General features: G+C 44.3%; 1 protein-coding gene across 2 annotated transcripts in view; it reads right to left on the reverse strand.

Moving 5' to 3' along the window:
• LOC143775604 (dual oxidase 1-like) overlaps positions 1-17445 on the reverse strand; it is a 325016-nt gene that overhangs the window by 23720 nt on the left and 283851 nt on the right. For both annotated transcript variants that reach the window (XM_077263942.1, XM_077263940.1), the window contains one exon: positions 15339-15494. In XM_077263942.1, the coding sequence (XP_077120057.1) occupies positions 15339-15494 (156 nt within the window). The remainder of the gene's footprint in view (positions 1-15338; positions 15495-17445) is intronic.

Genomic DNA, 17445 nt, shown 5'->3' on the forward strand with positions numbered 1-17445 from the left:
CTAAGGAGAAGATCCAGCTGGCTTCCGGACCAGAGGATGTTCCCTGGCAACGACAGAAGCGTATTCCGCCGACCAGAGGAAGAGACGACTGTCGCTACCATCAGGACAGACGACCCATTTGCCACCTGTTGTGAATTCCGCTCTTGGCCTCCCTCCGGTGGTTATAAGTAGCATTTTTGTGAGTTCTGCTCTTGGGCTCCCTCCTGTGGTTTTGAGTGGTATGGCTGCTTCTTGGATTTAGCATCAGCAGCTGTTTTCACTGATCGTCTTTCTGGCTCTGCTATATTAGTCTGGCCTTTTCCCTAATTCAATGCCAGTTGTCAATTGTTGAGCTTGGAGTCATGGCTCTCTGAGGATTTCCCTGTCACTCTGACCATTTCAGCAAAGCTATGTCCTTGCTTGTCTTTTTGCAGTTCACTTGTTGTGGACTTTGTTGTTTAGCACTTTCTATGTTTTGCTCATTTGTCCAGCTTATCAGTATGTATCTAGTCAGCTAAGCTGGAAGCTCTGGGCAGCAGAGTTTGCCCTCCATACCTTTAGTCAGGTGTGGAGATTTTTGCATTTCTCTGCGGTGGACTTTTTCTAGTTTTTATTACTGACCGTGTTCTGTCCTGTACTAATTCTTTCTAGCTAGTAGTGGCCTCCTTTGCTAAAATCTTGTTTCATACTACGTATGTCATTTCCTTCTCCTCTCACAGTCATTATTTGTGGGGGGCTGTCCTATCCTTTGGGGATTTTCTATGAGGCAAGATAGCTTTCCTGCTTCTACCTTTAGGGGTAGCTAGATCTCCGGCTGTGACGAGGTGTCCAGGGAGTGACAGGAACATCCCACGGCTACTGCTAGTGTCTGTGTTAAGATCAGGAACTGCGGTCGGTATAGTTACCACCTGCTCAGAGCTAGTCACATGTCGCTCCTTAATCACCAGACCATAACAGTACAACTGGCCAAAAATGAGCTGAATGCATCTCAAAAGAAGGAAAAGAAAAAGAGTTCTGAGCCATTTTTTTTTCTTTAGTCTGTTTTGTCTTTTTCCTTCCTCTTAATCTCTGGGTGATTCAGGATTTGGATGCGGGCATGGATGTTCAGGGGTTGTTTTCTCGTGTGGATCAGCTTGCTGCAAGAGTACAGAGTATTCAAGATTATTGTTGTTCAGACTCCGGCCTTAGAGCCTAGAATTCCTACTCCAGATTTGTTTTACGGGGATAGATCTAAGTTTTTGAACTTTAAAAATAACTGCAAATTGTTTTTTGCTCTGAAACCCCGTTCCTCTGGTGACCCCATTCAGCAAGTAAAAATAGTTATTTCTCTGCTGCGTGGTGACCCTCAGGACTGGGCATTCTCCCTTGAGTCAGGGGATCCGGCATTGCTTAATGCAGATGCATTTTTTCAATCGCTTGGATTATTGTATGACGAACCTAACTCTGTAGAGCATGCTGAGAAAACACTGTTGGCCCTGTGTCAGGGTCAGGAAGTGGCAGAATTATACTGCCAGAAATTTAGAAAATGGTCTGTGCTCACTAAATGGAATGAGGACGCTCTGGCAGCAATTTTCAGAAAGGGTCTTTCTGAAGCCCTTAAAGATGTTATGGTGGGGTTCCCCATGCCTGTTGGTTTGAGCGAATCTATGTCTCTGGCCATTCAGATTGATCGGCGCCTGCGCGAACGCAAAGTGGTGCACCATATGGCAGTGTCCTCTGAGCAGAGTCCTGAGCCTATGCAATGTGATAGGGTTTTGACTAGAGCAGAACAGAGGGGATACAGACGTCAGAATGGGCTGTGTTTTTATTGTGGGGATTCTGCTCATGCTATTTCTGATTGCCCTAAACGTATTAAGAGGGTCGCTAGATCTGTTACCATTAGTACTGTGCAGCCTAAGTTTCTCCTGTCTGTGACCCTGATTTGCTCATTGTCATCTTTTTCTGTCATGGCATTTGTGGATTCGGGAGCTGCTCTGAACTTAATGGACTTAGAATTCGCTAGGCGCTGTGGTTTTTCTTTGCAGCCTTTGCAGAGTCCCATACCCTTAAGGGGTATTGATGCTACACCGTTGGCCAAGAATAAACCTCAGTATTGGACTCAGCTGACTATGTGCATGGCTCCAGCACATCAGGAAGATTGCCGTTTTCTGGTGTTGCATAATTTACATGATGTTGTTGTACTGGGTTTTCCATGGTTACAAGTACACAATCCAGTGCTGGATTGGAAATCAATGTCTGTGACTAGTTGGGGTTGTCAAGGGGTACATAGTGACGTTCCTTTAATGTCAATTTCCTCTTCCCCCTCTTCTGATGTTCCTGAATTTTTGTCAGATTTCCAGGATGTATTTGATGAGCCCAAGTCCAGTTCCCTTCCTCCACATAGGGACTGTGATTGTGCTATTGACTTGATTCCTGGCTGTAAGTTCCCTAAGGGCCGACTTTTCAACCTGTCTGTGCCTGAACATACCGCCATGCGGAGCTATGTAAAGGAGTCTTTAGAGAAGGGGCATATTCGGCCGTCTTCGTCACCATTGGGAGCGGGATTCTTTTTTGTTGCCAAGAAGGATGGCTCCTTGAGACCCTGTATTGATTATCGCCTTCTTAATAAGATCACGGTCAAATTCCAATACCCTTTACCTTTGCTCTCTGATTTGTTTGCTCGGATTAAGGGGGCTAGTTGGTTTACCAAGATTGACCTTCGAGGGGCATATAATCTTGTTCGTATTAAACAGGGTGACGAATGGAAAACTGCATTTAATACGCCCGAAGGCCATTTTGAATACCTGGTGATGCCTTTCGGGCTTTCTAATGCTCCTTCTGTATTTCAGTCCTTTATGCATGATATTTTCCGCAATTATCTTGACAAGTTCTTGATTGTGTATTTGGATGATATTTTGATTTTTTCCAATGATTGGGAGTCTCATGTGAAGCAGGTCAGGATGGTATTCCAGATCCTTCGTGATAATGCTCTATTTGTGAAGGGGTCTAAGTGCCTATTTGGAGTTCAGAAGGTCTCTTTTTGGGGGTTTATTTTTTCTCCTTCGTCCATAGAAATGGATCCTGTTAAGGTCCAAGCCATTCATGACTGGATTCAACCCACATCTGTGAAGAGCCTTCAGAAATTTTTGGGCTTTGCTAATTTTTATCGCCGTTTCATTGCCAACTTCTCTAGTGTGGTTAAACCCCTGACCGGTTTGACGAAGAAAGGCGCTGATGTGACTAATTGGTCCTCTGAGGCTGTTGAGGCCTTTCAGGAGCTTAAACGCCGATTTACTTCTGCCCCTGTCTTGCGTCAGCCGGATGTTTCTCTTCCTTTTCAGGTTGAGGTTGACGCTTCTGAGATTGGGGCAGGGGCCGTTTTGTCACAGAGGAATTCTGATTGTTCCTTGATGAAGCCATGTGCCTTCTTTTCCCGAAAGTTTTCGCCTGCGGAACGCAATTATGATGTCGGCAATTGGGAGTTGTTGGCTATGAAGTGGGCATTTGAGGAGTGGTGACATTGGCTTGAGGGAGCCAAGCACCGCATTGTGGTCTTGACCGATCATAAGAATCTGATTTACCTCGAGTCTGCCAAGCGGCTGAACCCTAGACAGGCTCGGTGGTCCCTGTTTTTCTCCCGTTTTGATTTTGTGGTCTCATATCTTCCAGGATCTAAGAATGTTAAAGCGGATGCCCTCTCTAGGAGTTTTTTGCCTGATTCTCCTGGAGTCCTTGAGCCGGTTGGCATTCTTAGGGAAGGGGTGATTCTGTCTGCCATCTCCCCTGATTTGCGGCGGGCGCTTCAGGAATTTCAGGCTGATAAACCTGACCGCTGTCCTGTGGGGAAGCTGTTTGTTCCTGATAGATGGACAAGTAAGGTAATTTCTGAGGTCCATTGTTCTGTGTTGGCCGGTCATCCTGGGATTTTTGGTACCAGAGATTTGGTTGCTAGGTCCTTTTGGTGGCCTTCCATGTCGCGGGATGTGCATTCTTTTGTGCAGTCCTGTGGGACTTGTGCCCGGGCTAAGCCTTGCTGTTTCCGCGCTAGTGGGTTGCTTTTGCCTTTGCCTGTCCCGGAGAGGCCTTGGACGCATATTTCCATGGATTTTATTTCGGATCTACCTGTGTCCCAGAGGATGTCTGTTATCTGGGTGGTTTGTGACCGGTTCTCTAAAATGGTCCATTTGGTACCTTTGCCTAAATTGCCTTCCTTCTCTGATTTGGTTCCATTATTTTTTCAGCATGTGGTTCGTTTGCATGGCATTCCAGAGAATATTGTGTCTGACAGAGGTTCCCAGTTTGTTTCCAGGTTTTGGCGGGCCTTTTGTGCTAAGATGGTCATTAATTTGTCTTTTTCTTTGGCGTTCCATCCTCAGACAAATGGCCAAACTGAGCGAACTAACCAAACCTTGGAAACCTATTTGAGATGCTTTGTGTCTGCTGATCAGGATGATTGGGTGGCTTTCTTACCGTTGGCCGAGTTTGCCCTTAATAATCGGGCCAGTTCGGCTACTTTGGTTTCGCCTTTCTTTTGTAATTTTGGTTTCCATCCTCGTTTTTCTTCAGGGCAGGTTGAGCCTTCTGATTGTCCTGGTGTGGATTCTGTGATGGACAGGTTGCAGCAGATTTGGACTCATGTGGTAGACAATTTGACGTTGTCTCAGGAAAAGGCTCAGCGTTTTGCTAACCACCGTCGGTGTGTTGGTCCTTGGCTTCGTGTGCGGGATTTGGTCTGGTTATCCTCTCGTCATGTTCCTATGAAGGTTTCTTCCCCTAAGTTCAAGCCTCGGTTTATTGGTCCTTATAAGATTTCTGAGATTATCAATCCAGTGTCTTTTCGTTTGGCCCTTCCAGCCTCTTTTGCCATCCACAATGTTTTCCATAGATCTTTGTTGCGGAGATATGTGTTCCATCTGTTGATCCTCCTGCCCCGGTGTTGGTTGAGGGGGAGTTGGAATATGTGGTTGAGAAAATTTTGGATTCTCGTTTTTCGAGGCAGAGGCTTCAGTATCTTGTCAAGTGGAAGGGTTATGGCCAGGAGGATAATTCTTGGGTGGTTGCCTCCGATGTCCATGCCTCCGATTTGATTCGTGCTTTTCATTTGGCTCGTCCTGATCGGCCTGGGGGCTCTGGTGAGGGTTCGGTGACCCCTCCTCAAGGGGGGGGTACTGTTGTGAATTCCGCTCTTGGGCTCCCTCCGGTGGTTATAAGTAGCATTTTTGTGAGTTCTGCTCTTGGGCTCCCTCCTGTGGTTTTGAGTGGTATGGCTGCTTCTTGGATTTAGCATCAGCAGCTGTTTTCACTGATCGTCTTTCTGGCTCTGCTATATTAGTCTGGCCTTTTCCCTAATTCAATGCCAGTTGTCAATTGTTGAGCTTGGAGTCATGGCTCTCTGAGGATTTCCCTGTCACTCTGACCATTTCAGCAAAGCTATGTCCTTGCTTGTCTTTTTGCAGTTCACTTGTTGTGGACTTTGTTGTTTAGCACTTTCTATGTTTTGCTCATTTGTCCAGCTTATCAGTATGTATCTAGTCAGCTAAGCTGGAAGCTCTGGGCAGCAGAGTTTGCCCTCCACACCTTTAGTCAGGTGTGGAGATTTTTGCATTTCTCTGTGGTGGACTTTTTCTAGTTTTTATTACTGACCGCACAGTGTTCTGTCCTGTACTAATTCTTTCTAGCTAGTAGTGTCCTCCTTTGCTAAAATCTTGTTTCATACTACGTATGTCATTTCCTTCTCCTCTCACAGTCATTATTTGTGGGGGTCTGTCCTATCCTTTGGGGATTTTCTCTGAGGCAAGATAGCTTTCCTGCTTCTACCTTTAGGGGTAGCTAGATCTCCGGCTGTGACGAGGTGTCCAGGGAGTGACAGGAACATCCCACGGCTACTGCTAGTGTCTGTGTTAAGATCAGGAACTGCGGTCGGTATAGTTACCACCTGCTCAGAGCTAGTCGCATGTCGCTCCTTAATCACCAGACCATAGCAGCCACCGCTGCAATAAAGCAGGCCACATTGCAAGGTACTGTCATTTAAACGAGCAACCCCTGGGGCAGAGGGCCAACCCCCAGGAGTAGTACGTTCTGGCCCGCAAAACTGGAGAGCCAAATACATTGGAGGACGACCTGTTCTCCCCATTGTGATCAACGGTATCCCCATGAACGCTTTGTTGGACACTGGTTCTCAGGTGACAACTATGACTTACATTCTTTATAATCGTTATTGGGCTGATTCTGACATTACCCGTGGCCCCGATGACGATTTCACCATTGTAGCCAGTAACGGCCAGCCATTGCCACAAGTGGGGTACAAAGAGGGCACCATTAAAGTGGGAAGAGAAGAGTTACAGTCCCAAGGGATCGTCATTATTGATATTGATCACCGTGAATGTAACCCTATGATGACCATTGGCACTAATGTTATTGAAAATTGTCTGTCCGAGGTTATTGTCTTGTTACGGCAGGTGGCAGAAACAGCTGGTTACAGTGAACAACGTGCCCTGCAGAAAGAAATCAGAGCTATGATGCAGAGACAGCAGGTAGAACTGACTGGTGGAGAAATTGGCTGTTCACCCCAGGAGTGAAATGTTAACATGGTGTCGGGCAGCAATAGACCTCAGAGGTAAAGATTACCAAGCCCTGGTAGAACCTGTGTATTCAGATAGTAGGCCCACCCTTCTGACAGCCAGAGGGGTGGTTGAAGTCCGCAAGGGGAGGGTGCCAGTATCTGTCCTTAACTGTGGAGAGGAAGAGGTCCACCTAATGAGATATGCCACACTTGCCAAACTGTTTACTGTTGATAATAATGTGATACAGACAACAGAACCCTTGGTCCCGTCCAATCAGGCGGAGGACAATGGCTCTGCAGGACAAATGGAGGATTGGTGTCAGAAATTGCACGTGGGCACTGACTCTACCCCATCACACCAAAAACAAGGGGCTTACAGGGTAGTCCGTGAGTATGAGCGGGTATTTAGCAAGCACCCCTTAGATTTTGGGCAGGTAAAAGGGATTCAACATCATATCCCCACGGGAAATCATCCGCCCATCAAAAAAATATACCGTCCTGTACCTCCAGCTCATTATCAGTGTGCCAAGGACATGTTATGAGAAATGAAGGAGGCTGGGGTAGTTAGAGACAGTTGTAGCCCCTGGGCAGCCCCATTAGTCCTCGCCAAGAAGAAGGATGGCACAATGAGAATGTGTGTTGACTATAGGCAGATAAACCGCATTACACACAAAGATGCATACCCACTGCCAAGAATAGAAGAGTCATTAGCTGCTTTGAAAACTGCTAACTACTTCTCTACCTTAGACCTCACCAGTGGGTACTGGCAGGTTCCCGTAGCGGAGGAGGACAAGGAAAAGACGGCCTTTACCACACCGATGGGTCTCTGTGAGTTTAACTACATGCCGTTCAGACTGTGCAACGCCCCAGGAAAGTTTCAGAGGATGATGGAGTGCTGTCTTGGACACAAGAATTTAGAAACCTACCTGCTGTACTTGGACGATGTCATCGTCTTCTCCAAAACATATGAGGACCACCTGAAGCACCTGGCAGAGGTGTTCAAAGCTCTGTCCAACTTTGTCCTAAAGGTAAAACCATTCAAATGTCATCTGTTAAAGCCCAAAGTGCAGTACCTGGGCCATGTGGTGAGTGCCGAAGGAGTGGCCCCAGACCCTGACAAGGTCACTGTGATCAGAGACTGGCCGAAGCCCAGCAACCTCCATGAAGTCTGGCAGTTCCTTGGGTTGGTAGGCTACTACAGAAGATTCATCAAGGACTTCACCAAGAAAGCCGCACCACTACAAGACCAGTTAGTGGGCCAATCCAAGAAGATCAAGGGTAATAAGACCCCATTCGACTAGGACGACGGATTGGAGGGGTCCTTCACTTGTTTGAAGTTGGCTCTGATGGGAGACGAGGTACTGGCCTACCCTGAATATGATCAACCATTTGTGCTGTACACAGATGCCAGCAACGTGGGACTGGGAGCCGTGTTGTCCCAGGTCCAGAAAGGCAAAGAAAGGGTCATCGCCTATGCCAGCAGGAAACTGCATCCCACCAAGAGGAACCCTGAAAATTACAGTTCCTTTAAGCTGGAGTTCCTCGCCATCGTCTGAGCCATAATAGAAAGATTCAAGCACTACCTGGCTTCAGCAAGATTCACCGTTTTCACGGACAACAATCTGTTGATGCACTTGGACACAGCAAAACTTGGTGCCTTAGAGCAACGGTGGATGACCAGGTTGTCCAATTATGATTTCACCATCAAATACCATGCAGGGCACAAGAATGTGAATGCTGATGCCTTGTCCCGAATGCCCAACTTGCCAGAGATGGGAGAAGAATCAGAGACACTCGAAGAAATAGAGTTACCAGCTTTCCATCACCCCAAGGCGGATCAGTATTCCCATCATGTGAGGGACAGGTGCAAGGACAAGCAGGATGCCACACCGAATCTCCTGCCCCACCATGGATGGGCAGAAACCCAGGACAGTGACCCTGCGGTCCATCTGGTGAAAGAGCTACTGACACAAGCCGACTCGCGCCCTGACCCAGATGCTCCACTAGAGACCCAACAGCTGTGGAAGGAGAAAAGTAAATTATCTATGAATTTAAGCTGTGCCGGAGAAACATTGACCCACGCACCCATGAGTTAGTCTGGCAGATTGTGGTCCCAAGACAAGATGCGCCAATGGTTCTGGAAGCATACCACGATGGAGCAGGACACTTCAGATGGAAGAAGTTAGAGATCTGTTGTGATCCAGTGACCTTGGAGCCGCATGAGAGACTTTCTCAGGAGTAGGTGGTACCTGTACTGACCGCAAACCCTAAACTGACACCGCAACTAGAAGTAGCCGTGGGGTGTACCTAACACGTCCTAGACACCTCAACACAGCCGGAGGACTAAATACCCCTATAGGTGGAAATGGGAATTCTATCTTGCCTCAGAGCAGAACCCCAAAGGATAGGCAGCCCCCCACAAATATTGACTGTGAGTATAAGAGGAAAGACACACGCAGGCAGAAAAACAGAATTTAGCAAAAGAGGCACTTCTAGCTAAATAGAAAAGGATAGGACAGAATTCTAAGCGGTCAGTATTAAAATCCTAAAAATATCCACAGCAGAAAATACAAATATTCTACATCTAACTAAAGACATAGCAAGTATATCTGCATCTCCTGAGAATCCAGCATGACTGAAAAATCCAAACAAAGTCTAAGCTGGACAAAAACACAATGAATTGCACTGAATTGCAAAGCACACTGCATGTGTGCACAGAGACAAAAAAAAACCAGACACTTATCTTAGCTGAATTGGCAGCAGAACATGAGGAACCAGAGAGAGATGCAATCCCTCCAAGAACAATGGACAACTGGCCAGGAGTAATGGATCCTGCACACCTAAATACCTAGTAGAGCTGCAATCAGCAGAAACGCCTGCCCTGGATTACAACCCCAAGACAACTGCACTACCACCAACAACCACCGGAGGGAGCCCAAGAGCAGAATTCACAACAGAGATCCTACTTCAAGGTTGATACTACTGGATTGGTATGAGGAAAAACATCGAGAAGTGGTGCCATGAGTGTGGTCCATGTAGTCTGCACAGAAGGGACCACGACAGCCAAAGGGCTCCCCTACAGCCCATCGTCACCAAACGGCCGCTTGAATTGTCGTGGTAGATCATGTGAAGCTAACACCAAGCCGGTCAGGCTATGTCTATGCTCTAACCATCATGGACCACTACTCCAGATTTCTGGTAGCTGTGCCTGTCAAAGATCTGACAGCAAGGACAGCAGCCAAAGCCTTCCAGCAGTACTTCTGTAGACCACACGGGTACCCAGAGAAGGTATTGACTGATCAAAGACCAGCCTTTGAAGCGGAAGTGTTCCAGGAATTCTGCAATTTATACGGGTGTAAAAAGATCAAAACGACACCGTATCACCCACAAACCAACGGGATGTGCGAAAAGATGAACGAAGTGGTGATTGACTTACTGAAAACTTTGCCATTGGAAGAAAGAAACTTATGGTCAGCAAAGTTGCCTGACTTGGTAGACATGTACAACCACATCCCAGTGAATTCCACCAACTGTACACCAGCGTACCTGATGAGAGGAAGGTCCCATAAGTTACCTGTTGATCTAGACATGGGAGTCCTAACCCCAGAAGATACCTCGCCAGATGCAGATTGGGATACAGAAAGACAGCAAAAGTATCGCAAAGTACAGGAATGCGTGGAAAGAAGTCTAGCCCAAGCCAGACAAAAACAAGAAAGGGACTACAACCAGCATGCTCCTGCAATTCCCTTGTCACCAGGTGAACAAGTACTCAAACAGAAAAGGAGATTACATAAACTTGACGACCAATGGGAAGCAGAACCGTATACCATCTTGCCATCCGACTTTGACAATACGAAAGTCTGTCTCATCAGCAAAGATGGAGGAGAAACTTCGACAGCAATATCCAGAGACCACCTCAAAATATGCCCTGATAAGTTGAGAGATAGAGAAACAGATCCAGGAACATCTCCACCCATGGAGGAGGAGAAGATGATATGCACTGTTCTTGGAGACTTTCCCCAGTCTTGGACTCAAATAAATCAGGCCATCGTGGTACCTGTTTTGATGTTTCGTCAGCCGAAAACGCCGGAACCAAATGCCATGCCAGACCATCTTGAGCCAAAAGAGACTCTGCACCAACAGATTCAAACAGCAGATGTGACCCCAGCCATAATTCAACAACAGCAGACTCCAACAGAGGACGCCATGCCAACAGTTGAATCGGCAAGTCCACCCTCTGCTAACGGTGAATCTGCCATGCCTACAGTTAGTAGAAGCAGTCCTGCGAGCTCCAGCATACCAATGCTACCTAGACTCACTAGAAGTGTAGCCAAAAGACAGTGCACTACACCAGCGATAGCAAGCACAGCATAACCTGTTAGGTCACTAGCAACCCCTGTACTGCGGAGGTCTACACGTAGCACCAAGAATCAAACCCCATTTTGCTACAAAACTTGGAAATATTAATGGTTGCTGCTGTTTGTTTGAAAATGTCTGTATATATATCTTTGCTACAATGGACAATGGAGTAATGGACAGTGAATTACTCAAAAACTTTCATTATACTTTTAAAGGGGATCCCTTTGTTTACCCGGGATCCTTGCTGTTTCAAGTTTGCACTCACTGAACTGGAAATCATGAACTGTGCATGACCAAGACTTTTGCAACGTTCAAGTGTCCTCACCTCCCATAAAGGGAAGCACTACTTTTACACAAGTTGTTTATAGCATTTCAAAATTGTATGTCTTTTGCTAACATGTATTGTTCTTCTTTTCCCAGTCCCGGAGTACTGGATTTAACAAGGGGGGGTGCGGTGCCCCGGTGTCCTGGTCGTCGCAGTGATGTCATTATCCTTTCAGGGGAAGAAGTGATGTCATCTCTGAAGGCAATGAAAGACAACCACATTCAGGGATCACACACATGCAACATGTTCACACTCCAGGCCAGAAGGGGGAGCTCTAAGCCTGTTTAGGGTGAACTCCCCTATTTAATATCCTGGCTGGAAGAAGTCAGCGTTCAGTTCCTGTCAGGAGGACAGAGGGAGAGGAAGGAGTCCTGGAGCCTGAAGGGCTGCAGCTCCTGGAAGAAGACACTTAAGTGAATATATTGCAAAGAGTGTGCAGGAAAGCAGAGCACAGGAGAGGAAAATCAGAGAGAGTTCAGCCAGGAGCAAGCTGCTTCCCTCTGAGGCGCAGAATCCGGTAGCCAGCGCACCGTGGAACTAAGTGCTCTATGCCTTGCTTCAGAGACTGGCAGGGCAGGTGATTCCAAGTTGCCTGTCCGCCCTTGTATACCCAGGAGGCACGTTGACACTGCTCAGAGGCCGGGGCATGCTAGAGTCCCTAACCAAAGTCTCAAGTCACCAGTCATACGGGTTTGCCCTATCCATACCATCTGGGGGACAGAGAGAAAGAGACATTCCATCTACAATAATTGTGAGGACCTTACCGAGAAGCTCAGCAGTGAGGTACTACAACACACAGGCACTAGAGGAAGGCTACTGATTTCCACCTGGATAAGGGGACTCTGGATTTGCCTTCAGACCGACCGGACTCTGCCTGCCCTGTCATCTGGTGCTCCGGGCTGAGGATACCATCTGAAGTCTTCAGTAAACAAGGTAAAAAACTGCAAACCTGTCTCCTCGTGCTTTACTGCACCTTTCCCATATATAAACTCTTTTACTGGACACTCCTAAGGGCCACGGGCCGGGTCAGCCACCGTGACATCCCCCGAACCGAAGGACCCGGTGCTGAGTACCCCATTGCCCTATGCTGGGGGGGATCCATGTGCAAAGCAGCTATCAAAGCAAAATGTGGCTACTTTGAGGAACCTAGAATATAAGTCATATTTTCAGTTGTTTTACACTTTTTTTGTTAAGTTTGTAATTCCACATGTGTTAATTCATAGTTTTGATGCCTTCAGTGTGAATGTACAATTTTCATAGTCATGAAAATACAGAAAAATCTTTAAATGAGAAGGTGTGTCCAAACTTTTGGTCTGTACTGTATATATTTAGCAACAGACTGCAAAGCTCTAAGACCTGCCTAGAGGCTATTTTCAGCCACTCTTTACTCCAGCAGCTATCCCTAGGCTAAATGCAGAATGTATTACATAGCAAAGCACAATATTAGCCCTAAGAAGGACTTTTAGTATGATCGTTCAGCAAAATATCATCACTAGTGGAGTCACATTACTAAAACTGTGCACGCAGGCCTGGACAACTACTCTCCCTCCAATAAGAACTGTCCATGAGCTGTGCAATGACATCAGTATGCTAAACTTGGCATCGTCGGTCCTTTTATAACCTCTAATGAGGTAATGCGGCCAGTCAATAACAGTAATTCCACTACCAAGATGGCTATCGCATTACAGTGACGGGCAGGCAATCATCACATGTTTATTAGTTATGTAAGAGACACTAAGTATGCAGAGCGGGGATTCGAGCATTCAATCCGAGCACCAGCTAGTTCTCGATGAGAGCCAAGCACAACCGAGCACTCAGATACTTGAATAATGTCGATCGACTGATCGATATGGATACCAGGTTATGGACCCCCACAAATCTGTTATAGGTCACCTATCATATGAATAGGTCATCATTATGTTAGTCCTGGACAAATGCTTTTTCGCAGAAATGTGCATCTTTAAACTAGACCATTGAATACAGACTTACATTTATCAATGCATGTATTATATTTGTATCCTGAAAAATAGCAGATCATTCATTTTTAGGCCAAAATTTTAATTATTTGTAATATGAATTATCTTGAATTTTTATATACTATTTTCACTTTCATCATCTTACTTTTTATATAATAGTGGCATTAATTATATAATGAGATAGTTATAGTTTATGACTATATAATCTTCTAATAGAAGAAAAAGGCCAGTAAAAGCTTTTTTTGATAGAACACTAGTAATGGTACTTTTCTGTAGCAAAATTACTGTAAAATTGCATGAAAGAACAGAACCTATCTTACTCAAATTTCTTAGAAATTTTAGTGAAAAGGAAAAATTACATTACAGCTCTTACATAGAAAAAAATACACTATGTGCTTTTCCTCTTGCTTTACAATGTGGCATAAAATTATAGTTTTAAGAGAAAGGTGGCAGAAATTCTAATAATGGGCTCTAATTTTCTGTGACATCTGGCTCAGTATTTATTTTTGGGTTACTGTTTTCTTGCTGCTCCATATACATTTTCATCATTGATCAAATATGCTAATGATAATTGATGCATCAATTATGCAATATAATTAATTGACAAAAATGTAACATAAATCAAAAGCATTCTATTTATTATTACTTTTCATATAATATAATGCCAATTTTCTGCAGAGTTTGATTCTCATAGGCCTGGTGCTTATTCCCGTGGTGAAGGCTAATTCATATGCACCGAAAGAACACCGAGTTCTCTGTCCAGCCCCCCATAAAAAGCTTCTCTGCTGTAATGGGGCCTCTGTGATATCTTTCCAAAAGTTGTGGTGTGTGTCTGTGTAATGTTTGTATTTTTATAGTTTACAATTTGTTCCTTCAATATGTATTTTAGCAAGAACAGATCACGGAAGATATGTTTTGATAACTCTTTTCTGCTGATTCCAAATCTGTTTTTAGATAAAATAAAGAAAATTTCCGTCACTAAGACGATTGTGAGAAAAGGTCATTTAGGTTAATATATCCAACCTTTATGCCAGCCTTGGCTGATTGTGCTGCACCGACCCATGATGGAGCTGAGGATTGTTTTTAATGGACCGCTTTAGTATTTTTTTTATTTGCCATCCTGTTAGTAATTAGTAATCTATTTACAGTGTGTGCATTGAAGCATTTATCCATTCATGTATTTGACTATTTCCAGCCCTTCTCCTGCATCATGTGCCAGCAGCTATGACTTGCTGGCTCAAACGGCGGACCAGGTGTTCCTTTTTTTCACGTAAGTTTATGAGAGCCTCATTCTGAGTTTCATTAACTTACAATAAGAATGTGACTTCCGGACCACAAAAGGTGCTGTGTAAACTGGCTGGTCACAAGTTTGGTTACTTAATGCAGGAGAGAACCAGAGCACAACTGAAAATGGCAGGAGACAGCAGTAATGCACACATTGCAATTACTGATTGAAATCAGAGTGAGCAATGAAAGTAATAAATGGAGTGGACTTTTAAAGAGACTGTATTAGAAATTTTGACCCCTCAAAACTGGGCACAGCAGCTTGGCGGCATATTTCACAACCAGATGACCATACTCAGTGACTGGCTTGGATGGCCTTGTAGTGTAGATGTAATGTTGCAACTGCAGCCTTGTAAACAAAGAGGTAAAGAGGTAGTAAGTAATGATTAAAATTGGCCAAAAAGATCCACAGGCTCCTGGTCATGACATTGTGCGTGCTTAGTATTCACTAGAGAAACCCTGCATTTGAGGCCAGTTGAGGAAGGTCACAGGGGTGCCAAGGTCTTGCAAATACTTTTCCTTAACTCTTGTGATAATGATTTTGATAGTTTTAAAGAAGATATAGTTTTTTTTAAACCAATAAACCCTTTCAATTAATGTAAGAATGAACTTGAAACCCTTTTAATAGACCCTCAACTCGTCAACTAGATGCAGCAATGCAGTCAGCAAGCAATCATAACCTCTTATTTGCAACTTACAAATTGCAAAGCACTCAAAACATTTTCCATACACTACTGAAAATCCTACAATGAAGTAAACAAAAATATATACACAAAGGGAAGTAATAATATTCACTACATTGATGTGCTAAATTCATACAATTCTTAATTGTATAGAAAATTTATTGTAACTCTTCCTTAACAAGTTTTCTTACCAACATGGTTGTGCGTAGGTCAAATTTTTCAGCAAATTGGGTAATGTAGATGTGAACTGACACCAAATTATGTTCATCGTTTTCCTCAACTTCTTTGATGATTTCTGCCAGCCATTCGAATTGTCGTTGTGTACGGGTAACCCATATAAAGTATATCTGTAGAGACAGGGAAAAGTTCCATTCATGCAAAGAAACAAACAAACAAACAAACAAATCAGGATATTTATTAACTCCCAGTGGTACATTCCTCAAATAATGTAAAAAAGTCTATTGTCTAAATGTGATCTCTTTTAACACATATTTTGGGGTGTAATTGATATTAGTCTTTGATAGTTTTCTGGACATTGAAGCTAATAATGTTTTACATTTTTTGGGATCTCTTAATTTATTCACACATGTGTCCTATCGATGGTTTCCACATATAGAACATGTACTCATTAAAATATATGGTGCTATTCACATGTCCATTTTATTTGCCAACCATATGTCAATAAAATAATCACAAAGATACGTTAAAGTCACAGATCTAAATTATCCATACATGTCTATGGGTCTGTAAAAATCATGGTCTGCACGCTTAATAGTGTAATTGTTAGGAAATGCTACAATTTACTTATGTTTCTATATGTGAAATTCGCTAATGAAACCCCATTGGTAGAAATTACTATACTGACCAAACATTATTGAAACTTGGATCCAAAACACTGATAAAACTTAGACCATTTTTTAAAAATTCATTGACTGAATGAGTCTTAAAGGGGTTGTCCAGTCAAAACCTACGGTATAAGTCTTAGGTCACTCTATGTGCGCCAGGGATTCATCATTGTCAGACGAAGTAACGAAGCGCATGTATGCGTTATATATACTCCTGGCCAGTGGGTGCGACCTCACTCTCGAAACACTTGTATAGAGCGAGGCCGCACCTTCTAGTCGGACATGCTCACTGGCCGTCTGCTTCAATAGATAGTCGTAGAGAAAATAGAAGGCTAGCACTCGACTGGTGTGGACGAGACGGTGCTAGTGAACAGAGCCAATAGTCCCATCAATAGTAGAATATACAATCACTGCACTTGTATAATTGAGGATACTTGTTTCAAGTGAATAGTTTATTTAAATAAGGGAGTCCCTTATTTAAACAAACTATTCACTTGAAACAAGTATCATCAATTATACAAGTGCAGTGATTGTATATTCTACTCTTCACTAGATAGGGCTTTGGCTCTATACAAGTGTATGGGCGGGACCAAGCCCACTGGCTGGAGGTATGTATAACTCATACATACCCTCCAGTACTGGGTCTGAAACCTGGCAAATTCTTGCAGCGCACAGTGCAAACATTGGGGGATACATAAGTCTGCAGTCCAACAGAGTGACTGAAGATTTATTGGTTTTGACCGGATAACCTCTGTAAATGCAAATCTGTAGCATGGGTTGCCATCAGTTAGAATATCAACAGAGCATATCAGCCGATATAATCAACTAAAAAGTTACTGAATTATTGTCACAGGTGTGTCAGAGACTGAAGACAGTCACACTGCATATACAGAATGTCTCTGCTTTTGTCTTTGTAGACACCTTCTTAACCCTTCTGACTCTTTGACCTAGTGGCAGACTTTCTGCAGCTCTAATTGACACACCTGGACCTGGGTGTTTATAGATTCCCAGCCTGCTGCTGGGTGCTGCCGGTGATATTTCCATTTCCCCCTGTTGAGGCTTGGAGCTATAGCAGTCGGCTATCTTCCACTTTGGTGTTTGGAGAGCATTTGTGTTACATCTGAGTCTACTCAAGATAAGTGTTCCCCTTGTTCATCTATCCCACCTGTCTTTGGTGGTAGTGGGGATCAACTACTGCTAACCCCATCATTCCCTAAGTAGGGCTTATCACCAGGGCCAGGAAGGGATTAGGTTCCTGCTCAACGAAAGGTGCAGAACCTATTTAGGGACATTTAGGGCAGACAGGGTGACTTTTGATCTGCCTTGGCATCTCAACTCCCCCTCTCTTCCCTAGTGTTGGGCTCCCTTCCCCTCATCCATTCATGTTGTTCTTAGTCTTTCCTACACTATGCATGTCAATTATGTATTTTTTGAGTGATAGATAAGGCCTGGA

Source organism: Ranitomeya variabilis, chromosome 5, assembly GCF_051348905.1.
Source record: "Ranitomeya variabilis isolate aRanVar5 chromosome 5, aRanVar5.hap1, whole genome shotgun sequence".
Classification (NCBI taxonomy): Eukaryota; Metazoa; Chordata; class Amphibia; order Anura; family Dendrobatidae; genus Ranitomeya; species Ranitomeya variabilis.